Genomic DNA, 25694 nt, shown 5'->3' with positions numbered 1-25694 from the left:
GAGGGGGATTGCCTATCACTAACTCTGCCAAATGGTTCTTGATCTCGGACAGTGGCATCCGGACGGGAGAGGAGGGTTAGGAATACTGATGTTGCCTTTGCTGTAGAGCCGTCTTGTATGTAAGCAGAACGTGTTCCTGCCATTCCCCACAGCGTATCTTGGTGTCTGAATGATGGCGGTGGGTAGAGCAGATTATTTTGGTGCTGGGGTTTGATCAGAGGATAGACATTTCTTGCGTGGTTTTAAATGCATATTTTGGTGTTTATAATAAAGGTTTTATCTGGCCACGCACAGCGTCCCCTCCGTTTCTTGTAACCGAGGTCTTGTGATACTGGCTCTATATATAGCCAAAGAAGACTGGCTATAAACACCTCACATTTCACACACCGTGCCATAACAAACAAGCAGCTGGTGCCTCCGGCCACGTGGAGGAACCTGGCACAGCCTCGGCACACGCCAGCAGCTGCACACTAATCACGCTTCCTGTGCGTCACAGCGCTTTGTGCACTACAGGTAAAATGTCACGGAAACGGATTTACACGCCCAGTGGTATATAAATTATTATTATTTTTTTAAAGTGCATTTCGGCCAGTATACTTTGGACAAATGACCAACAGTGTCACATGGAGGCCGGTCACTGCTGTAACGGTCACCGTGAGAGGGCGTTGCAGAGGCTTTCATTATACAAACACGGCGCTCCTACGTGCTACAATGCAACACGTGGCACACTGTGTCTACAGGAGCAGACACGGGCAATGCAGCGCTGCTCAATGTCACAGCCCATCATTAACCCTTTGTTACAGCAGGAAATCACAAGGCATAGCAATGCTTTCTCCTCCCCATACTTTAGCATGTCTGGGGAAGCTTTCTGCCTCTTTATATAGGAAGTTGGCAGGAAGCCAAAGAGTATCGAACCACAATAATAAGCCAGTAGAAGGGGGGTGAACTACAAAATGATTTAATCACAAATTGTGAATCACACTGACATGTCTCGCAGCGCAGAAGAGCTTTTATCAAAGTGTCTCTATATAAATCATCACACAGGAAAAGGAAGGGGCGGCTGCAAACTATTAAAACATCAGCATTTAGCTGAAAAGTACGAAGAGAAATCATTAATACACTATCTCCCCTCCTTGTGTTTTCACAGCACAGTCATTTAATACACTGGGATTCGGTCGAAAGGCAGTAAATCTCACCCCCACCCCCCATACTAGGCATTCTCATCCCTGCACAGCACTGTGCCCACCTGCAGCCTCACTGGCAGCGCACTCACTTCGCAGAGATCCAAGCTATTGAAAAAAAGATAGGAGCGACGGGGGTGCGGAGCGCTAACGTTGCGCAAAGAGAAGCCGAGGGACACTCCAATAAAAAAAATATTTATTAGATCAGAGTATTGAGTAAAAAAAAATAAAGCACCTATGCGTTTGACGCTAACCGCGCTTTATCACGGTGTGAAGGCATAGACGTTAACACATTCTCCATCGATAGGACGTCGTGCACTAATGACGAGTCACCAGACATGGCTACCCACGTCGGTCACTAATCGGGTCCGAACAGATCAATAGGGAAAACAGACAGACGAACAAAATCAAATAATATCAATAAGTGCTAAAGCATACTAAAAAGCTGATTCTAAGATAACAGCACATGGAAAAAAAATATATATTATAACAAAAATAAATCAATGGTACTTGTACATAATCACAATAAATAAATCAAAACTTTGTTAATCAAAAACATTGCTGATATATAAAAAAAAAAAAACACATGTATACATTATGTAAAATCCATAAGAAACATGAATTATAAATGCGTATCAGTAATAATATAACCAATACTACCCAAATTCATAATCAAGCAACAACCACTGTAATATAGTTCTGGGGAAGGGGGGGGGGGGGTAACATTTCTAATACTTTGCTTTAAATTAATCGGTTATTACCACCACAGACAGAAATGAATATGCTCCCCTCTATCTATCCCAATACTCCATACATAAAAGCATCCCCGCGATAGTCCGTACGGTTTCCTACGCTGAATCACGAGTAACCAGAGAAAGGGAGGTCACACTTTTTTTTTTTGCGTGGTCATTTTAAAAACGTATGCGCGTTCCCCGCGTCTATTATCTTGTCTAAACTATGAAGCTCTTCCATTTATATCGTACGGGAGATGGTTGTTGTGTGGTGTTCTATTCTAGACGCCATTAAGCGTTATTCTACCCAAAGCGCCCAACTTCTATATACTGCACGGACTATTAAAAAAGGAAGTTCTTGACTGAGGGTTATATATAAGACATGACACTTGTGGGTCGTCCTCCTTAAGGCCTAGCCTCAATTCCGCGGTGCTAGGGGCTTGCGGGGGGAAGCGATTGCGGGCAGCTTAGCGCCGATCGGACAGGGTGCGGTATCCATGGCGCTGTGCAGCAGCTGGTTCTCTTTTCCTCCCGCGGCAGGCAGCTGCTTCCTGAAGTAACAGGGGCGGCACACAGACTGGTACTTATCAGCTCCTCCAATCACCTCCACCTGCAGGGAGAGGACATAGTGAGGAGGCAGGCGGCACAAGGAACAGGCACACGCGTGCTGGAGGAGCTGACAAAGTAACCAGCCCTTCATGAAGTGAGCTGCGGCGTGACTTGCCTCTGTCTCTGCCCCTCGTCTCTTGGTGTAGGCCGCCTCCCGGTAACACTCCATGCACACGGCATTCAGCTTCACCACACTCTCCGCCAGCGGCACCAAACTCAGGATGTCTCCAAAAGCCTAGGAGCGGCCAGGGGGAAAGGGGGTGAGGTGCAGGCCACATGCAAACCCAGGGATCAGAGCGGGTAATATGCCCCATACCCACCTTCCTCTGGAACGTTCCATCCAGCGCAGCGACAATCACCGTCTTCCCCTCGTTGGCCATTTCCTCGCAGAACTCCACGATGTCTGAGAACTGAAGGGGACATGATTAGGGTTTGTGAGCAGATCGCAGCGAGTAACCGCCTCCGTGTTACATAAACAGATACTTACAAACTGGCCCTCGTCTATTCCTATCACAGAGGAAACCCGCGCCTCCGGCAGGACGTCCACTAACTGGCATGCGGACACAGAATCCATTGTGGTCCTGCAGGACAAAGTGATCGTATTATAAGACGCTTGCATTGTACGCACAGAGTTACAAGGTGCAATCAATGATGGAATCATCGTTATGAACCTCAGGGTGACTGGACCATCATTAGTACAATTTAACCACAAACTAAAGGAGGACAGACTTAACACAGGACTCGTGTTTATAAACACTCACTGTTTTGCAAGGCGTTTCGGTACATGCGTGCATCACTCACCGGTCATGCGTGGCAACCATCTCTTTGCTGTAACGCGTGTCCCGGGCATACTTGATCACCAGGCACTTGTACTGCGCTATCTGAAACCTGCGGACTCTGCGTATGAGCTCTGTGCTGGAAACAAGCGCAGGAAACACCTTCAGGTTACACCTCATGGGAGAGGATTCCCCCAGACCCCCACCCCCACACAGGGACGTGTACAACACACTGCCGCCAGGGGTGCAAGAACTCACCTCTTACCAGAAAACATCGGCCCAAATATCACCTGGAAGATAAAAAGAAAAGAAGATTGTGGGTAAAATACATACAATCGAAGTATGTTATGTGGTGCTGTAAGCTCTTCGGAATACATACACTACTGGTGTGCGCACGTATACAGAGACAGATACACACACACACACACACACACACACACACACACACACACACACACACACACACACACACACACACGTACACGTGTATACAGAGAGATAGACAGGTCTGCAACCCTGCCTTTCAACCATTATCGCCTAGCATACAGTGCTTTCACGGCAGCAAGGGATTCTGGGAAATGACATGCAAATGAGCACACGTCACTTTTTGGCTGAAAGCCATTTACATGGAACCCATATAAGCAAATGCTCTGCTGTTCACACAGCATGCGATTAGATGCAAAGCCAGTTAAACCACTCACAGACATGTTTCAACCTTGATGGGTCTCTTCAGTGTGAGGTTGATTGTACTGGCTTTGCAATTGTCGAGGCCGGGTAGGTTTACCATACACATTTTAAGTTATGATGGGTGACAGTGTGCTCATTTGCATGTAATTTCCCAGAATCCCTTGCTGCAGTGGGAGTACTGTATGCTAGGTGATAATGGTTGAAAGGCAGGGTGCAGACCTGTCTAAGGCTGCGCTTATAGTGCCGGCGACGTCACTTCCAAACAAATGCATTTAAGCTGTAGCATGCGCGACGGAGCGATGAAGAGACATGAATCTCTGTAGTCCGTAGAATTTGATTTTTACAGAGACGGTCTCCTCATGTGACAGGCTGTAACCAATCAAATTGCTTCTGATGCAGGGAGAGGGGGAATGTGTCTGTGTGTGAGTGCAGGGAGAGGGGGGGTGGGATTTTGTGTTTGAGAGTGATTGTGTGTGTCTATGGGATTGAGTAATTGTGTGTGTGGGAGTGTGATTGTGTGTGATTGTGTGTGTGTGGGAGTGTGATTGTGTGTGTGTGGGAGTGTGATTGTGTGTATGTGTGGGAGTGTGATTGTGTGTGTGTGTGTGTGTGTGGGGGAGTGTGATTGTGTGTGTGTGTGTGTGGGGGTGTGATTGTGTGTGTGTGTGTGGGAGTGTGATTGTGTGTGAGTGTGATTGTGTGTGTGGGAGTGTGATTGTGTGTGTGGGAGTGTGATTGTGTGTGTGGGAGTGTGATTGTGTGTGTGGGAGTGTGATTGTGTGTGTGGGAGTGTGATTGTGTGTGTGGGAGTGTGATTGTGTGTGTGGGAGTGTGATTGTGTGATTGTGTGTGTAGGAGTGTGATTGTGTGTGTGTGTGATTGTGTGTGTGGGAGTGTGTGATTGTGTGTGTGGGAGTGTGTGATTGTGTGTGTGGGAGTGTGATTGTGTGTGTGGGAGTGTGATTGTGTGTGTGGGAGTGTGATTGTGATTGTGTGATTGTGTGATTGTGTGTGTGGGAGTGTGATTGTGTGATTGTGTGTGTGGGAGTGTGATTGTGTGTGTGGGAGTGTGATTGTGTGATTGTGTGTGTGGGAGTGTGATTGTGTGTGTGGGAGTGTGATTGTGTGTGTGGGAGTGTGATTGTGTGTGTGGGAGTGTGATTGTGTGTGTGGGAGTGTGATTGTGTGTGTGAGATCAGGGCCGCCAACAGAAATCATGGGGCCCAGGACAAATGAAAGGAGCAGACCGCCGCCTCCCCCTTCAACCCATAGCGCACCTACTGTACCACGGAAATATTTTTTTAGTGCGTAACTTTTACTTAACCCCCCAATACATACAAAAACACACCCCCACCCCCCCCAATACATCTACAAATATACCCCCCCCCAATACATCTGGTGGGACTGTGGGGGGCCGGTGGGTGGCAGAACTGCGGGGGGGCCGGTGGCAGGGGCTCGGCTGCAGGTCACAGCAGTTGCTGCCGGTCCTGCCCCGCTGCAGGCACCTGTTGTGTGCGCCGGGCCTCCCTCTCACGCCGGCGAGGCGGAAGCTTAGCCCAGCTGACTTCCGCCGCTGCCGAGAGACCCGGCACCGGGTGCAGCGTTTTATTATTGGGGGTGTATTTGTATATGTATCGGGGGGTTTGGAGGTGTATTTGTATATGTATCGGGGGGTTTGGAGGTGTATTTGTATATGTATCGGGGGGTTTGGAGGTGTATTTGTATATGTATCGGGGGGTTTGGAGGTGTATTGGTATATGTATGGGGGGGTTTGGAGGTGTATTTGTATATGTATTGGGGGGTTTGGAGGTGTATTGGTATATGTATGGGGGGGTTTGGAGGTGTATTGGTATATGTATTGGGGGGGGTTGGGGGTGTATTTGTATATGTATTGGGGGGTTTGGAGGTATATTTGTATATGTATTGGGGGGGGGTTGGGGGTGTATTTGTATATGTATTGGGGGGTTTGGAGGTGTATTGGTATATGTATGGGGGGGTTTGGAGGTGTATTGGTATATGTATGGGGGGGTTTGGAGGTGTATTGGTATATGTATGGGGGGGTTTGGAGGTGTATTGGTATATGTATGGGGGGGTTTGGAGGTGTATTTGTATATGTATCGGGGGGTTTGGAGGTGTATATGTATATGTATTGGGGGGGTTTGGAGGTGTATTGGTATATGTATTGGGGGGTTGGGAGGTGTATTTGTATATGTATTGGGGGGTTTGGAGGTGTATTTGTATATGTATTGGGGGGTTTGGAGGTGTATTGGTATATGTATCGGGGGGTTTGGAGGTGTATTTGTATATGTATTGGGGGGTTTGGAGGTGTATTTGTATATGTATTGGGGGGTTTGGAGGTGTATTGGTATATGTATGGGGGGGTTTGGAGGTGTATTGGTATATGTATGGGGGGGTTTGGAGGTGTATTGGTATATGTATTGGGGGTTTGGGGGTGTATTTGTATATGTATTGGGGGTTTGGAGGTGTATTTGTGTAAAAATGAATATAGGTATGCATTGCATAGCGTTGGATAAGCCATTCGTTGTAAAGCGAAGCGTTGTAAAACGAGGACTGCCTGTACATATATACACTGCTGGCGTATACAGAGAGAGACATATATACACTGCTAGCGTATACAGAGAGAGACATATACACTGCTAGTGTATACAGAGAGAGACATATACACTGCTAGTGTATACAGAGAGAGACATATACACTGCTAGTGTATACAGAGAGAGACATATACACTGCTAGTGTATACAGAGAGAGACATATACACTGCTAGTGTATACAGAGAGAGACATATACACTGCTAGTGTATACAGAGAGAGACATATACACTGCTAGTGTATACAGAGAGAGACATATATACACTGCTGGTGTATACGGAGAGACATATATACATATACACACTGCTGGTGTATACAGAGAGAGACATATACACTGCTAATGTATACAGAGAGACATATAGATATACACACTGCTGATGTATACAGTGAGAGACATATATACATATACACTGCTGGTGTATACAGTGAGAGACATATATACATATACACACTGCTGGTGTATACGGAGAGACATATATACATATACACACTGCTGGTGTATACAGAGAGAGACATATACACTGCTAATGTATACAGAGAGAGACATATATAGATATACACACTGCTGATGTATACAGTGAGAGACATATATACATATACACTGCTGGTGTATACAGTGAGAGACATATATACATATACACACTGCTGGTGTATACAGAGAGGGATATAAATCCTCACCTGGATCTGGCCACGGTTCTTGCTGGGGGAGCCGGGCGTGATGTCTGACACAGCCAGGCAGTTCATGGCGGGAGAGGGGCAGTTGGCGGGAGAGATGCAGTTGGCGGGAGAGATGCAGTTGGCGGGAGAGGGGCAGTTGGCGGGAGAGGGGCAGTTGGCAGGGAGTTACAGGGGCAGTTGGCAGGGAGAGTTACAGGGGCAGTTGGCAGGGAGAGTTACAGGGGCAGTTGGAAGGGACAGTTGGCAGGGGTAGTTGGCAGGGAGAGTTACAGGGGCAGTTGGCAGGGAGGGAGAGGGGAAGTTGGCGGGAGAGTTACTGGGGCAGTTGGCAGGGAGAGTTACTGGGGCGGGAGAGAGGCAGTCACAGGAGCGGTTGGCGGGAGTGGGGCAGGGAGTTAGAGGGGCTGTTGGCGGGAGCGGGGCGTTAAAGGGGCATTTACAGGGGCGGTTACCAGACTTCTCCTCAGCCTGACGGATTCCCGCGCTGTAGACGGTTTAATTTCAATAAGACCCTCCTCCAATGAGATCACACACGTCCGCCAATCACACGCCGCATACGGGTGGGCGGGGCTAACGAGTCCTCACACCGTGACTACATGAAATGGGCAAAGTGATTGACAGGTCCGAGTGACTGGGCGGGAAAATCTTTTTTTCCCCCTCTATCCATTCCATACCCCCCCTCTCCCCTTACCCCCCTCTCCCCTTACCCCCCTCTCCCCTTACCCCCCTCTCCCATTACCCCCCTCTCCCATTACCCCCCCTTCTCCCCTTACCCCCCCCTCTCCCCTCACCTATCCCCTTACCCCCCTCTCCCCTTACCCCCCCTCTCCCATTACCCCCCCCTTTCCCCTTACCCCCCCCCCTCTCCCCTTACCTCTCCCCTTACCCCCCCACTCCCCTTATCTCCCCCTCTACCCTCTCTCTCTTACCCTCTCTCCTCCCCCCTCTCCCCCTCCATGGGAAAAATGTATTGCCTTGTAACGAAAAACCGCTCCCGTCGCGCATGCGCATAAATAAGGCCGCTCTTATAGTCACGGCAACGCGCCATCGCGTCAAAACAAATGTATTGAATCGCTTGCGCTTATAGTAGGAGTGGCGCCACGGCGTGGTCGCAATCGCTGGAAGTACATTAAATGTGATTTTTCAGCTACCACAGCATGACGTCAGCGTCGCCGCAGCATGGACTATAAGCGCGACCTTAGGTGGCCCACATGCGCATAGGCCCGTGTCCCGCATGCGCAGAGGCCCGTGGCCCGTATGCGCAGAGGCCCGTGGCACAGAGGCCCGTGGCTTGCATGCGCAGTAGCTGATGGCCATTAGTGGGCATGAGGGCTGTAAGAGGGGGGGGGGGGGGGGGGCAAGTGTACTTCTGCGCATGCGCTGGCTACAACCTCCATGCGGCCTATGGGAACGACGCGGCTGCTGCACCTGTTGCTGTCGCCTGATAACATCATAATCTGAAATGAATTATCGTTAGGTGTCCACATCCGGTTCCAGCGACCTGATCACAGAGGCGTTACTGTCACTTACGCTGTATGATATTATACACCGTGTCTTTCTTTATTCTTCTCTTATATACTGCGCGGAGCACGGAGTGAAGAACAGCGCCAAGGAGGACAATCTTTCTATAAGGACTACTAGTATAGGATTTGGACGATCCCTAGTGACCTCCCGGCTGCAGGACTTCAGAATTAGGTGGTCACTCAACACTTATTGCACTTATACACAATTAATCAGTATATTGAATTTGTATATGTTTTGCATTACATTATTGGTAACATATAATTTACACATTATGTGCACAATTACCGCTTTGGGTATAGCGCTCAAGTTGTGTATTTTTCCATTTTCACTCATTCAATGCTCAAAAATATCTGGCGTTTGTGAGTGAGATGATTTCAGATTTGTCCAGTTTAATTAAATTGCCATATTTATTTTACACATGGAGCGTGCGCTTTATTTTCTTGGTTTTATTTATATATATATAATATATATATATATATAAATAATATGGTTATAGTATATAAGTCCTTATATAAATATGCTGGGCATTGCTAGGTAATATTGGAGTCTTGCATTTTAACGCCATTTTTCCATGAATCAGTTACACTTCCGCGAGCTCCTGAAAAGCGCCTTACAGCTTAGCACCGCTGTCCTTCCGCTGAGTGAGACGGGCCCCAGATAAATGTTACTGCTGAAAATGGGTCCAGAAAGCAGTTTGTTTATTCGGGTAATTTGTGAGCGGACGCGCGGTGTCCGGATAAATCACACAGCAGCGCGCTTTACTTAAACACACGTAATAAATGAATATTTAGTCATCTCATGAAACTCTTAACGACTCCTAATGGCATAGGCGTCCCTCGCGTGGAGCCCGACATGACGCGGGGCGCTGAATATGGCCGCCGGACGAACCACGTGTCAAGGTCTCGGGAAATTTTGGGTTCATGTGGTATTCCTGTTATCTGAACTCCTGACTCGGCATCTCCTGAAAAATATTTAGAGGCAACAGGAGAGATTTAACCAGTGATCCACCATAAAAGTACACCCACTACAGTGTAAAGCAGTGCCAAGTATAACTACACACATCAAACCCTCCAACGCGTTGTGTGCCCTGACACTGCAGACTCAGGAACTCATACCCAAAATAACCCCTATCATGGAAAACCATGGGAGAGGGTCCCCGGTAGGAGAGTAGCAGGTTACGGAACCCCCAGAATCACCATGGATTAACTGCTGAGGGTCTACGCTTTGGGGATACGTTAAATTCAGTTTCCTCAAGCAAACATTCTGGGGTTGTACTCGGTGACACTATACAATGTGGCATGTGTTTAGGACATACGTTGTCTCCCCAGGCACAATATGTAACTTCCCCAGATTCCCCTAGATTCGAGCTGTGGCTACCACTCACACTCACCTCATGAGCAAGGACGGGGCGGTCTCAGCTTCTCGCAGCGTTTCGCCTCTTACCTGGGAATATTGGGGAAGGAAGGTTGAATGTTACAACCTGGCACAGTCTGGCATGAAACAGGTGTGAAACAAACAGGGCATAGGGGCACTTGCACATTCTATAATTACCGACACGGAGGGCTCCGACTGCCACGGGTGGGCTCTAACAGTCACGGGGGACTCTGACTGCCACGTTGACACTTTCTGGATTATGGGCATCAATTATCTTCATTGCGCTATATGATCATTGACCAGGTACCCCCGACGTGCACGGAGTGAGGCGACACAAGCAAATTACTAATGAGAAGAAAAGCCTGATGGATTTTCCAACTGGACACCCTCCTTAATGAGGAATTAAGTCTCAGCTGTTTCCTCTGAGATGGATTCATATGGATGTGCCTTGCGTCAACAGGCTCAAACACTGTCACTGGACGTCAGACGGGCAATCCTATTTGGTGGACTCAGATGAGATATAAAGTTGACCGATGACCTTCTTGTATGATTGGATATCCAGACATCTGTCTGAAGGTCTCAGTAGAGATGGACTCTTATCATGAGACTATCATCTGTACATTGAACAGGGACAATTTATACCCTTATGCTGGTTCTGTGTTAATGTTCTCTATATACACGGAACCTATGGGTTATCTATTATTGATCTACACGATGAAGTAAAAATGTGTGAAGGGTTATTTGTTACAATTTTATATAGTCAACGTATATGGGATTTAGAAATTGTGTATACAGCAAGAGACTTAAAGCACCATCTCACTGCTCCTCTACTACACTATCTCCCTTATAGACATTCGGTTGTGCCTCTGCTGGGTGAGATATATCCATCTCTTAAGTGGGAGTCGGATGATGCTCAGCCTATGCATAACCTGTCTATGTACATTTATACACATGTTGTTTGTTTATATATAGTATACAATGCTTAGCACTATGTGTGCCTGTGGCGGGGGGAGGATTAATCAGGCCCAAAATAAAGGTTATACCCGGCTGATTAAGTCTGACCCGCAGTGGGAAGGAAAGGGTTAAACTGATTTGCTATGCATTGCTGTTTGTGCCCTGTCCCAGACGTCTTTATTCCCCATTTGCAGGCCATTCCCTGCTTGCTATGTTAAAAGTCAAAATGCATTGCTTGCAATACCCTCTAACCGACACATGATGGCGCAGGAGAGCCCAAGGCTAGCCCTGTTTGGAAAAGCGTGGCAAAAGTTTAAAGGGCTGTCTATGAGATAGATATCCATTACTTGCGGTTAGGATCTCAAGTGCTATACCGAGTCTCTCGTTAACTCTGCGACTTGAAAGGCGGAAAGGCAATTGGCGTGGGAACCGTGTCAATTGCCGTGAGAACCGGGTGAACTGCGGTCTCGAAGCCGGCATTTCAATTAAAAATGCTAACTCGATAACGAAAGCACCCAGAAACCTGATTTTTTGAGGTGCAAGTACAGTAAAACACCACATGCACATACATATAAAAATTACAGTTATAACACAAACGGAACATGATGTCTTAATAAAGTGGGTAGAAGCTGCAGATTTTAAATGTAAGGCAGGATGTATTTTGTAAGTCCGGGAAGTAATTCCTCGGGCATACAGATGTGATATGGGTGAATGAGCTGGGGGTATTTTCATGCCTGTGCTTCAAAGGGGTCTCGCTGATTTAGCACCCCTCAGTCTAAAGGAGTGTCAGGGATGAAAAGACCCAGAGATCCATAATGTATACACGGCCGGCATTCTGAGGTATAACAGATGTGAGGCTATTGACACCTCTGGGTCAAAAATCAGACTCAGCGGCGCCACGGTATGGGTGTATCCCAGGTATGTGAAGAGGCATGGGTGTCAACCTGACCCATGCGCTCTGCACACCGGAAAGCCTTTTTGCCCGGTCTTTTTAACTGTGGCCAACCTGGCTATTGGTGGGTTAAATTGTTCCCACGAGGGGATTGGATCCACATGTTAAAGATAGCTTTGGCCAGTCTATAACGGCGGCTCCCGAGGTATCCCCAGGGTGATTCGTGATTTTCTGATCCATGATGTAAAGACGCAAGACTTTGTTCCAGCACAGTGGCAACCGGTCCCGGAGAGAAGGGTTTAATAACAACGTAACCAAGGATTTGCCCCAAACTTCGGAATTTGTTAGCCCTGGTGACTCTGGAACTAATTCTAACAAATTTTAATTAAATTCCTTGAGGTGGCTGGGATATTAGATCGGCAACTTGCGATCTGGCCACAGGACCTTTAAATCAAGACTGCATTTCTTGCACTTGCAAGCAAAGGACAATTTATTTCGTTCCAAGTACAATTTATTTTGTTCCCTTATCCCAGTAAGTGTTGTTTTAAGTGTATTCTGCAGATGTGGTGTGTTTGTCTATTAATTAAATAAATCGCAATTTATTTTGCAACTTGTTCTGTTCAATCGAGTACCCAGAAATATAAATGTGTTGGTAAAGTTGGTGTCCATCGTGACAGGCTTTTAAATAACTGGTGGCAGAGGTGGGATATAGTTATGAGAGGGTTGAGATTCCTTACAATGCATCTGATTTCCGACACGTTATTAGAGAGGGTTGGGATTCCTTACAATGCATCTGATTTCAGACACGTTATTAGAGAGGGCTGGAGTTCCTTCCAATGCATCTAATCTCAGATGCGCTTTTAGAGAGGGTTGCGGTTCCTTACAATGCATCTAATCTTAGACGCGCTATTAGAGAGGGTTGGGGTTCCTTACAATGCATCTGATCACAGTCACGCTATTATAGAGGGTTGGGGTTCCATACAATGCATCTGATCTCAGACACGCTATTAGAGAGGGTTGGGGTTCCTTACAATGCATCTGATCTCAGACACGTTATTAGAGAGGGTTGAGATTCCTTACAATGCATCTGATTTCAGACACGTTATTAGAGAGGGTTGGGGTTCCTTACAATGCATCTGATCTCAGTCACGTTATTAGAAAGGGTTGGGGTTCCTTACAATGTATCTGATCTCAGACGCATTATTAGAGAGGGTTGGGGTTCCTTACAATGCATCTAATCTCAGACGCACTATTAGAGAGGGTCGGGGTTCCATACAATGCATCTGATCTCAGAGAAGCTATTAGAGAGGGATGGGGTTCCTTATAATGCATCTGATCTCAGACGCGCTATTAGAGAGGGTTGGGGTTCCTTACTGTGCTTCTGATCCCAGACACGCTATAAGAGAGGGTCGGGGTTCCTTACAATGGATCTGATTACAGACGCGCTATTAGAGAGGGTTGGGGTTCCTTACAATGCATCTGATCTCAGACGCGCTATTAGAGAGGGTTGGGGTTCCTTACTGTGCTTCTGATCCCAGACACGCTATAAGAGACGGTCGGGGTTCCTTACAATGGATCTGATTACAGACGCGCTATTAGAGAGGTTTGGGGTTCCGTAGAATCTTACAATATAATTACATGGTTCCTTATTTACGTGGTAGGAGGCGCAGGGTAACCTATTTAGTAACTAGCTTTTTCCATTCTCTTTCTTCGTTGGAGGCGTGGGATACCCAGGGCAGAGGCACGGCAGGGGTTAAGATGAGCATGCACTCACGGAAACGCGATCTTATGATAATCAGCACCAGGACGCAGATGATGAAGGTGCCGCAGACGCTCAGTATGATGGTGTTCCGATGCTGGACCTGCGGAGCCACAGAGGTCAGGATACGAGCCAGCTTGATAAGGTGATTAACGCCTGACTCCTCGTCCATCTTTTTCTCATTCATTGGGGTGTTGGTTTCATCTGCGCACAAGACATCGTCGGGTTAATAAAATAGCTACAATATATATAAATATATAGGGGCTCAAAAGTGATAAAGTGTAACAATTTCGAATCCTATAAAAATGATACAACAGTGTAACATTGCGTCAAATCATCGGGTGAAAAAAATGCAAAATACTATCTCAAAAATGGCTTCTATAAAACGTTCCCCATATTCTACACGCTACCTATAAAATGCAAGGGATTCTTTGAGATATACTTTTGATGAACATAAAATATTCAAATCAATTTGCGCAGGTAGAAAAAAAAAAGACTCCACTCTCCGCCCATCCATCCCCCATCCCCCATCATCATCCTTTCTAGATCAATCATCCCCTGGTTGGGTTTGCTGCCTTACGGGACATCAAACCCACCTCCTGTCCTCCAAACTCCGGGTGAGCCTTCCAGGAGAAGGCGTTAATGACACAGAGAGGGGCCTTCTGTTCAATTTGCACTGCAGGGGTTATATATTCCAACTGCACTACACAGCGAAAGCACACCAACTGTTAAAAATGACAGCGCACCGAATCCTCGCCAACAGCATCCAACAAAACGATGAACTCGGCAGCACCGTTGACAGGAAAGAATGACATTTTTCAAGAGTCGACTATTTATTTTTACAGGGAAACAGAAAGCTCAGCTCACCTGCTCCTCTCTACAGCTTTGATCTCTCGTTATGCCCCTGCGCGTCTCCTGCGCTCTACCCATAACTGTCTCCTTTCCACCTGGACAGGGTAAAGTTACTTACTGGTGACTATGCCTGGGAAGCATACCTCTGAAGTTAAAACCGGCAGTCAGAGGGTTAACCCAGGCAGCATTACCTGGGCAATCAGGATGTAAGTGGATACAGCTGACAAGCAGCTTGATAAGGAGGCTACCTCTGGAATGGGAGACGGATCTGGGTCCACAGACTCCACAGGGTAATACTTGTAACGGCCTCCGATGGGAGGGCAGTTAACAACAGAACAAAGGGCAGACCTACTGGAATTGTGTAACCAATTCCCAGATGTGTTTTCTGAGTTGGCAGGACAGACTGATCTAGTGTCCCGTAGGATTGAGACAGAACCTGGGATCAAAGTACGGCCCTGTCCCTACAGATTGCCAGAAGGCCACAAAGCTCTTGTAGAGAGGGAAGTACTAGACATGTAGTGATTGAGGAGTCCCACAGTGAAAGGTGTGGCCCCATAGTCTTGGTCCCTAAACCAGATGGGAAGGCGAGGTTTTGCATGGACCTCCGAAAGGTAAATGCCGTGTCCAGATTTGATGCTTACTCAATGCCAAGGGTGGATGAATTGCTTGACTCCCTTGGTAAAGCAGAGTATATATCTACTCTGGATCTCACGAAAGGATATTGTCAAATACCTTTGCGGAGGAATCAAATATAAAACCTTCGCCACCCCTCTCGGGTTATACCAATTTGTCACTATGTCGTTCGGTCTGCATGGAGCTCCGGCCACGTTCCAAAGATTAATGAACAAGGTGCTGAGACCCCATAGGGATATGCCGCAGCCTACTTGGTTGATATTGTCATCTATAGTAGGCACTGGCAGTCTCATGTAAAAAGATTAAGGGCAGTCCTAAGGTCCTTAAGAGAAGCAGGGCTCACTGCCAATCCAAAAAAATGTGATTTAGGAAAATCCACTACCAAATATTTGGGCTATACCGTTGGTGGAGGGATGGTAAGGTCACTCGCCAGTAAGGTGGCTGCCATAAAGGAAGTCCCAACCCCACAGACAAAGACGCAGGTTCACAGGAGGGAGACAGGCTGATAGTTAGAAAGACAGGTAGGGTCAAGCTTGCTGTTTTAGAGTAAGGGTATAACTGTTGCGTGTTTGAAGGAAGAGGGAAAAGTACCAGATAAGAGGGAGGAGTTAAAAATGTGTGTGAGCGTAGGGATTATAGTAGGAGCAAGAGGTTTTAGGAGATTGGAGGGGATGGGGTCAAGAGGGCAGGTGGTAGAGGGAGAAGAGGAGATCAGCGATGACACATCCTCTGTGACAGTGGAAAAAGAGTCAAGGAAGGCAGGAGGAGAGCTAGGAAGCGGTGTAGGATGGGAGGAGGATACAGAGGGGATGTCCTGACGTATGGATTCCACATTTTCCTTGAAATAGTTACTGTCAACTATGCCCGGGAAATATACCTCTGAAGTTAAAACCAGCAGTCAGAGGGTTAACCCAGGCAGAATTACCTGGGCAATCAGGATGTAAGTGATGTAAGTGGATACAGCTGACAGGCAGCTTGATAAGGAGGCTACTGCTGGTAGTAGGTGGCTGTCTCAGACTACAGAGCTGTCCTGTCCAGGTTGCTATATCCAGAGGGATTTTTTGGACTCTATTGGGGACCGAGTTCCCCCGACAATCAGATACGGACTTTAATATTGTTCCCTAATATTGTGTGATGTATTTGGAGCTGGTAACTGGTAAAAGACAGCAGCCAGGTAGCTAGGGCCTGGAATGTTTAGTAAGTCTCCCAAAGTGGAGTAGGCTTTCTTTTTATGTTTTGTGTTTGCCTTAAAGGGACCTTGCGCCTAATATTGGTTTGATTATGGAAAATAAACCACTGAAGTTAAAAGCCTTACACACTGTTTGGGACTCTTACTGACCCCACCGTGAGGCCATCCTGCGACACCACCCCTTTGACAACCACTGCTCTCTCTCACCTTAAACCTTTTCCCCTCACTGCCCCTTACCTGTGGCACTCCTGCCCACTCAGTATATGCCAAGCACCTTCTCTCCCCACCTGTAAGTCAAACCTTACAACTCACTTCTTCAATGAAACATCCCAACAGCCTGCACTCATGGCTACTGTCCCACACCCACAGTCACTTCTACCAACCATTGTGGCCAAGCACTGCCATCTACTGCACTTACCCACCATCAAGGCCGGGCACTGCCATCTACTGCACTTACCCACCATCAAGGCCAGGCACTGCCATCTACTGCACTTACCCACCATCAAGGCCAGGCACTGCCATCTACTGCACTTATTCCCTCACCTGCTGTCTGTAACTCTCCCAACATACCACTTAGAGTGTAAGCTCTCCGGGGCAGGGATTTCCTTCCCTATTGTCTGACTTTGTTGCGCTTCTGGTATTCTAATTCCCTGTATTGTCTTTGTAAAGTGCCGAGTATGCTGTGGGCGCTATATCAATAAAGATATACACACAAAGAAGGCCGCTGTTTCTAGATTGTGCCCTCAAACCCCACGAACATCATTGCTGTCCCTCTGTTAATGCCACGTAATATTCCACGTCGTGGCATTTGAGGGAGTGTGAGTGTTGGTGGAAAATGAGGAAGCAGACAGGATATGTGCAGATCCTCCACCATAGCAGCACTAAACCAGCGTGTGGGTGTTTGTCGCCTCCCAAGGGAACATTTACTCAGAGGGGCCTTGGGAAGCATTTATCGTTCTGTCAATCCCACAGGAAAAACGTTGTATGGTGCTCAATAGAAAACAGCAAAAAACATAATAAAATCTTGAAAAAATGGAATTAACCCAATGAATGAAGGTAACCGATAATTCCGAAAGATGTAAACTGGTAAACTATAATCCCACAAAGCACAGTAGTAAGGATGCAATAATAGTTAACACCTGCCGGTGACCAGTGTAATAAGCATCTATTTAAACGGAATAAACTTATTGAACAAAGTCCAGTAGCATAGTGGATAAACTGGAATGGACTCACATGGGGATGAATATCCACGATTGACAGCAAGTCCTGATGTATCCAGTAATCCAGGGGTTAAGTGTGCCTCCGTCTGTAGGTAGATACACTGAGCAAAAAGAGGAAGGAAAAAGGAGCACTAAATCCAAAACTGGCAGAGCCAGAGCAAAATACAAGGATGCGTTCCCATAATAAAAATTGAAGCTTATTTTAATGGATGAAGAACAAAAAAACCACACCAACGCGTTTCGGACTATCACAAGTCCTTTCTCCTTGTGCTCCGTTTTCCTTCCTCTTTTTGCTCAGTGTCAATCCCACAGAGATGGTGCAAACCGTGTTCCATTTTAGTGGCCCTGATTGTGGTTCTGTCTATATGGCCTCCAGAACCGGACACGGGTTATGTGAGGTCTCTGCAATGATCTATATAATGGCAGAGAAGAAAAAGCAGACCAGCACAGCTTGGATAAGAAAAAAACAATGTTTTAGAACACAGATAAAAACAACGAAGCTCACTCACACGTGTGAGTTGACAACGGCGGGTGTGGAGTAACGCGGGCACAGGAGCCGGCAGATCACGGCGATCCCGCTGGCAGTCCAAACGGGTAACAGCGCGGCTGCTCCTCCGGTCCCGGCGTCCTGCGCTGAGTCCCGGCAGCAAGTTGAGACCGTCACGCGAGATTTTCCCTCCGTTTGGATTTTTGGCGCCAAGCTTCAAAAACCGGCGGTCCTGCTGTTTCTCCGACACCACGTCTTCCTCTCGGCTCTGGCGTCTACCGCTCGAGAGAGTGACACGCTATGTCCAACCCCCTGCCAGGATGAAGGCTGTCCTCATCCTCCTCGTCTTCAGTGGACACTCATTGGAGAGTTGAAGCAAGCACTGGCTTCTAGGCTTCTGTCTCTACCCTGGCTGAGACCGCAATGAGCCCTGGTAGGGACAGAAGCCAAGGAACCAGAGCCAGCAAGCACATCACAGAAAACGGGGCACAAAGGGGGAATCCGAGCTGACTAACGCCGAGAGCCACATCAAAGGCTTACCCAGGGCTTGCTTCAACTCTCCGATGAGTGTCCACTGAAGACGAGGACGATGAGGACAGCCTTCATCCTGGCAGTCGGTTGCGGCATAGGCACTTTATTGCCGTGGAGCGGAGCCAGACATAGCGTGTCACTCTCTCGAGCGGTAGACGCCAGAGCCGAGAGGAAGACGTGCTTATCGGAGAAACAGCAGGACCGCCGGTTTTTGAAGCTTGGCTCCAAAAATCCAAACGGAGGGAAAATCTCGCGAGACGGTCTCAACTTGCTGCCGGGACTCAGCGCAGGATGCCGGGACCGGAGGAGCAGCCGCGCTGTTACCCGTTTGGGCTGCCAGCGGGATCGCCGTGATCTGCCGGCTCCTGTGCCCGCGTTACTCCACACCCGCCGGTGTCAACCCACACGCGTGAGTGAGCTTCGTTGTTTTTATCTGTGTTCTAATACATTTTTTTCTTATCCAAGCTGTGCTGGTCTGCTTTTTCTTCTCTTGCATTTTAAGGCATTCCCTCCCACCAGGGGAAGACTGGACATTGGACCTTTTTACCTTGGTCCTTGCAGACTGAGCACGCTTTTTATAAGTTTAAAGTACCCCAGAGATCAGAGCAGTTGAGCATAGTTATTTTGTGTATCTATATAATGGTATTAGCAGACCCTCTCCCTTATACACACATATCCCGCTGACTCTCCTGAGGGCTTATCGCACTGTGTTTCTATTTCTAGGTCTTTCATGCTGTTGGGGAGCGCACACTCGCCGTACCATCGATCTGAAACGCTGAGCCGTTGCTGTACTTGACCTCATGGCGGCTTTGTGCTTTGCACTTGAGCTCGACTCTCTTCCCGGGAATCATCTGGATGGTGAAGTTGGCGTGCAGCCTGGAATGGAGCGTGATGTTCTGCACCAGGGCGGTCCTGTCGCGGAAGACAGAATAGGTGACGGGAAGAGGCCCGGACTCGGAGAAACAGCTGATCTGCACTGTGTGGTTGGGGAAAATCTGGTACGCCATCTTCGGATTGGAGAGAGAGTCTGAGGAAAGAATACGAGGGAGAACAGACCGTCAAGAGGCGCCGTATAAACCCCGACAGACGGGGATCCCGCTAAATACCACCGCGATCCATTATATGTGCGAAGCAGATATGAATTAACCTCTTCACAGCCTGCAACGCATTGAAGAGTAAAGCAGAGGGGCATGGTAACAGAGAAAGGGGTCAGAAGCGGACTACACAGATCTGTCACTTAAACTGGGGACGGGAAAGAAATAGAGACGTGTTTTCCATGGGTATTGTCCAAGTATATGAAATAAATGCTGCACACCTAAAAAAAAAGTATAATAAAGGATGATACAATTACCGGTGCTCCTGTGTTTGAACGATAACCTGTAATCAATCCAATGCAAGTAGTAGTTGAAGGAACACAGGGCACAAAGGGATATGGAATAACTAACTCGTTTATTGAGCCAAACACAACGTTTCGACCTTATTGGTCTTTATCAAGTGACATAGTTCCATGGGAATTGGCCATTAGAGGATCCCAAGCAACGCCTTCTCAGCGGCTCACGGGATTAAAGCTGAAAAGGCCCCTACACCCCAACAGAGGACGCGGGCAGCTCCTGTCTATTCTGTCTGCCAACTACTGGGATCAGGCTGCGCTCTAAGCCCACGAGTGTGAAAGATATGGAGGGTGGGATTTAGGCTATCTCTATACCCCATGCTCAGCCCATTGTCAGCTCTGCAGAAGACTGTAAAGAGGATCTCACCTGCAGCAGCACTGGGGTGACCGCCAGCATGAGAGGTGGGATCCAGGTGAGGAGGAGGGGAGGTGTGAGGCTGTTGAACAGTAGTAGAGGTGTGATCCAGATGAGGAGAGCTGTGATCCAGATGAGGAGAGCTGTGATCCAGGTGAGAGGGAGAGCTGTGATCCAGGTGAGAGGGAGAGCTGTGATCCAGGTGAGAGGGAGAGCTGTGATCCATATGAGGAGAGCTGGGATCCAGGTGAGGAGAGGGAGAGCTGGGATCCTGGTGAGGAGCGGGAGAGCTGGGATCCGGGTGAGGAGCAGGAGAGCTGGGATCCGGGTGAGGAGCGGGAGAGCTGGGATCCGGGTGAGGAGCGGGAGAGCTGGGATCCGGGTGAGGAGCGGGAGAGCTGGGATCCGGGTGAGGAGCGGGAGAGCTGGGATCCGGGTGAGGAGCGGGAGAGCTGGGATCCGGGTGAGGAGAGCTGGGATCCGGGTGAGGAGAGCTGGGATCCGGGTGAGGAGAGCTGGGATCTGGGTGAGGAGAGCTGGGATCCCAGTGAGGAGAGCTGGGATCCGGGTGAGGAGCGGGAGAGCTGGGATCCGGGTGAGGAGCGGGAGAGCTGGGATCCGGGTGAGGAGAGATGACAGCTATGAGAAAACACACATCATTAACCCTGTCACTGCTGCAGGGGGCGAGGAACACCCTGACTGTGAGGACTCAAACAGTAACATACACAATTATATACATGCACACCTGCACACATACAGATACACACTAACACAGCGGGGCTCAGCTCCAGTCCCCAAGCCTGTCCAACAGGTCAGGTTTTCAGGATGTCCCTGCATCAGCACAGGTGGATCAATGAGTCCCTGCTTCAGCACAAGTGGCTCAAACAGTCCCCACTTCAGCACAGGCAGCTCAATAATGAGGCTCAGTGGAAGATTGAGCCACCTGTGCTGAAGCAGGGATATCCTGAAAGCCTGACCTGTTGAGGGGTCTTGAGGACAGGAGTTGAGCCCCGCTGCATGAACACATACAGGTGAGCACACATATATATATACACACACACAGGTGAGCACACATATATATACACACACACACAGCCAGGGCAATCTGTTCACAGTGTCAGTCATACGGAAGGTATATCGCCCGCTCCCTGTTTCTGCAGACAGACATAGCGCCGTTTCGGGTCACATGGTACCACGGGCGTGACAAGGGGTGACGTGACCCGAACCGGCGCTTTTCCTGTCTGCACTTGGCTGTGAAGAGGAACACAGAACACTTTATTGGCATCTAACTAAGCTTTGTGCAGTCGTGTGTCAGAGGAGGAACATGGGCAGGGCGAGCGTGGCAGCTGCCTGGGCACACCCTGATACGGGCGCACAAATCCGTTTGTGGTAGTGTTTTGGGGGCATATTCTCAAAGGTCCAAGGTGGCTGTTCCCTGCACTCTGACCCCTGTGAAGCCCCATTCACTTCGATGGGTCAGATCGCACAGAGCGGCCATCTCGGACCTTTGACAGATTGCCCCTTTAATTTCAACCAACAGTTGGGGGTGCCAGGGGGGTGTGAGGGGGGCACAGTTGGGGGTAGTTAGAAGGGGTGAGAGGGGGAACAGTTGGTGGTAGTTAGAGGGGGATAGGGACTGAGAGGGGAAACAGTTCGGGGTAGTGAGAGGGGTCAGAGGGGGGCACAGTTCGGGGTAGTTAGAGGGGGTGAGAGGGGGAACAGTTGGTGGTAGTTAGAGGGGGATAGGGAGTGAGAGGGGAAACAGTTCTGGGTGGTGAGAGGGGGAACAGTTGGTGGTAGTTAGAAGGGGTAAGAGGGGGAACAGATGGGGGGGTGAGAGGGGGGCACAGTTAGGGGTAGGTAGAGGAGGTGAGAGGGGGAACAGTTGGTGGTAGTTAGAGGGGGTGAGAGGGGAAACAGTTGGGGGGGTGAAAGGGAGTGAGAGGGGGGCACAGTTGGGGGTAGTGAGAGGGGGAACAGTTGGGGTAGTTAGAGGGAGTGAGAGGGGGAAACAGTTGGGGGTACTGAGAGGTGGTGAGGGGGTAAGAGGGGGCATAGTTGGGGGTAGTTAGGGGGTGAGAGGCGGTGAGAGGCAGTGAGAAGGGGGCACAGTTCGGGGTAGTTAGAGGGGGTGAGAGGGCGACACAGTTGGGGACAGTGAGAGGCGGGCACAGTTGGGGACAGTGAGAGGCGGGCACAGTTGGGGACAGTGAGAGGCGGGCACAGTTGGAGGTAGTGGGAGACGAGTACAGTTGGGGGCAGTGGGAGACGGGCAGAGTTGGGACAGTGAGAGGCGGGCACAGTTGGGGGTAGTGGGAGGCGGGCACAGTTGGGGACAGTGAGAGGCGGACACAGTTGGGGGTAGTGGGAGGCGGACACAGTTGGGGGTAGTGGTAGGCGGGCACAGTTGGCGGTAGTGGTAGGCGGGCACAGTTGGGGGCAGTGAGAGGCGGGCACAGTTGGGGGGTAGTGGGAGGCGGGCACAGTTGGGGGGTAGTGGGAGGCGGGCACAGTTGGGGGGGTAGTGGTAGGCAGGCACAGTTGGGGGGTAGTGGTAGGCGGGCACAGTTGGGGTAGTGGGAGGCGGGCACAGTTGGGGTAGTGGGAGGTGGGCACAGTTGGGGTAGTGGGAGGCGGGCACAGTTGAGGGAACTTGCTCTGGGAGTAATAATACCCAGTTCCTCCTGTAGTGAGTAACCCCTCGGGTCGGCTGATGTGTATGTGGTCTCCCCCACATCTATACACAGCAGCTGTATGGTGCAGAACAGGGCTAAATGTGACACGTTTTCAGATATCTTTAACCTATTGATTGCCAGGGGACTCTGCACTGCTGATTATGACAACCAAGAGGATACAGGTCCTGCCGCCCCTCAGTATATGACTTTGTATCTGCTCCGGACCTCTCCCCTGGTTAGGGGGGTGAGGGGTGCATTAGGTCTGATACTGGGGTACAGACACCGCAGGCTCGTGTCTCACCTGTCACGTGAGACGTGGTGGCGATGACGTCTGCACCTGCAACAGCTAAAAACAAACACACTATAATTAATCATATAGAACAAAACAGAGACGACAAACAGGAGGTTATCACCAAAGCTATACTGCCCTGATAACAGGGCCACGCAGCCACGAGACGGGGAGCCACGAGACAGGAGAGAGACAGGGAGCAACGAGACAGGAGAGAGACGGGGAGCCATGAGACAGGGAGCCACGAGAAAAGGAGCCACGAGACAGGGAGCCACGAGATGGGGAGCAACGAGACAGGAGAGAGACGGTGAGCCACGAGACAGGAGAGAGACAGGGAGCAACGAGACAGGAGAGAGACGGGGAGGAACGAGACAGGGAGCCACGAGAAAAGGAGCCACGAGACAGGGAGCCACAAGATGGGGAGCAATGAGACAGGAGAGAGACGGGGAGCCACAAGAAAAGGAGCCACGAGACAGGGAGCCACGAGATGGGGAGCAACGAGACAGGAGAGAGATGGGGAGCAACGAGACAAGGAGCCACAAGAAAAGGAGCCACGAGACAGGAGAGAGACAGGGAGCAACGAGACAGGAGAGAGACGGGGAGCCACAAGACAGGGAGCCACGAGATGGGGAGCAACAAGACAGGAGAGAGACGGGGAGCAACGAGACAGGAGAGAGACGGGAAGCCACGAGACAGGGAGCCACGAGATGGGGAGCAACAAGACAGGAGAGAGACGGGGAACAACGAGGCAGGGAGCCACGAGAAAAGGAGCCACGAGACAGTAGAGAGACAGGGAGCAACGAGACAGGAGACGGGGAGCCACGAGACGGGGAGCCACGAGACGGGAAGCAATGAGACAGGGAGCAACGAGACAGGAGAGAGGTGGGGAGATAAAAGCGACAGAGGAGGGAGATACAGGAGAGAGAAGGAGAGAGAGACAGGAGAGAGAGAGATAGAGAGAGAGAGGGAACAACGAGACAGCGAAGAGAGACAAAACACGAGGTGAGAGAGATGGACCAAAGAGGTAGGAGAGAGAGCAAAGGGACGGGAAAGAGAGAGAGCAAAGTAACAGAGGAGAGAGCGACAGGGAGCAAGAAAGAAGAGAGACGGAGCAAAGAGACAGAAGAGAGAGACAGAACAAAGAGACACATGGAACAAAAAGCGGATAGAGACAGTGAGAAAAGAGACAGAGGATAAAGAGACAAATGGAGCATGAAGACAGCAGAGTGAGACAGTAAGCAAATGGACAGAGGAAAGAGAGAGAGAGAAAGCAACGAGACAGAGGAGAGACAGACAGAGAGCAAAGAGAGACAGCGGAGAGAGAGAGGAAAGAGACTGAGACAGGTGATAGTTACAGAGAGAGAGCAGAGACCGTCTCACCGAAGATGAGCGTATATAGCGGTAGTGGGTATGTTCTCATGGCTGCAGGTTCCTTGGGGTGATCTCCGCATTCACCAAAAGTTTGGGTGTGTTGACACATATTGGTAATAACTTCATCCTTACCACGCCCCCTCCACCCCCCCACCCCCACCCCATCTAAAGCCCATAGATAAGGAGGGGAGGGTTTCTTATCAGTCCCAGCCAGACGCTCTGCCAGGGAGCCAAGGTCTGGGGTCATACAGGGGGAGGCACAGGGAGATAAAGGAGGCACAGGGGGATAACAGGGCACAGGGAGATAAGGGAGGCGCAGGTGAATAAGGGAGGGACAGGGAGATAAGGGAGGCAAAGGGAGATAAGAGAGGCACAGGCAAATAAGGGAGGCACAGGGAACTAACGGGGCACAGGGAGATAAGGGAGGCACAGGCAAATAAGGGAGGCACAGGGAACTAACGGAGGCACAGGGAGATAAGGGAGGCACAGGTAGATAAGGGAGGCACAGGGAGATAAGGGAGGCGCAGGGAGATAAGGGAGGCGCAGGGAGATAAGGGAGGCACAGGGAGATAAGGGAGGCACATGGAGATAAGGGAGGCACAGGGAGATAAGGGAGGCACAGGGAGATAAGGGAGGCGCAGGGAGATAAGGGGGCACAGGGAGATAAGGGAGGCACAGGGAGATAAGAGAGGCACAGGCAAATAAGAGAGGCACAGGGAACTAACGGAGGCACAGGGAGATAAGGGAGGCACAGGGAGATAAGGGAGGCACAGGGAGATAAGGGAGGCACAGGGAGATAAGGGAGGCGCAGGGAGATAAGGGAGGCGCAGGGAGATAAGGGAGGCACAGGGAGATAAGGGAGGTACAGGGAGATAAGGGGGCACAGGGGGATAACGGGGGCACAGGGAGATAACGGGGGCACAGGGAG

The 25694-nt window shown here is 49.5% G+C and overlaps 2 protein-coding genes across 2 annotated transcripts; both read right to left on the bottom strand.

The window, feature by feature from the left end:
• Window positions 1–1365: 1365 nt before the first annotated feature.
• TK1 (thymidine kinase 1) lies at window positions 1366–7927 on the bottom strand. The gene is made up of 7 exons (XM_075580007.1): window positions 7272–7927; window positions 3556–3587; window positions 3323–3436; window positions 3009–3102; window positions 2842–2931; window positions 2637–2756; window positions 1366–2522 (listed from the first exon to the last, which is right to left on the bottom strand). The coding sequence occupies exons 1-7, from the start codon at window positions 7335–7337 to the stop codon at window positions 2331–2333; spliced, it is 708 nt and encodes a 235-aa protein (XP_075436122.1). The 5' UTR covers window positions 7338–7927; the 3' UTR covers window positions 1366–2330.
• Window positions 7928–9476: 1549 nt separating this feature from the next.
• Window positions 9477–24891, bottom strand: LOC142472820 (uncharacterized). Its single transcript, XM_075580006.1, has 7 exons — window positions 24776–24891; window positions 23408–23452; window positions 20444–21070; window positions 19447–19713; window positions 13790–13978; window positions 10186–10238; window positions 9477–9756 (listed from the first exon to the last, which is right to left on the bottom strand). The coding sequence occupies exons 1-6, from the start codon at window positions 24873–24875 to the stop codon at window positions 10210–10212; spliced, it is 1257 nt and encodes a 418-aa protein (XP_075436121.1). The 5' UTR covers window positions 24876–24891; the 3' UTR covers window positions 9477–9756; window positions 10186–10209.
• Between the last annotated feature and the right edge of the window lie 803 nt (window positions 24892–25694).

Source organism: Ascaphus truei, chromosome 22, assembly GCF_040206685.1.
Source record: "Ascaphus truei isolate aAscTru1 chromosome 22, aAscTru1.hap1, whole genome shotgun sequence".
Classification (NCBI taxonomy): Eukaryota; Metazoa; Chordata; class Amphibia; order Anura; family Ascaphidae; genus Ascaphus; species Ascaphus truei.
This window is presented reverse-complemented; position numbering and strand designations above follow the sequence as displayed.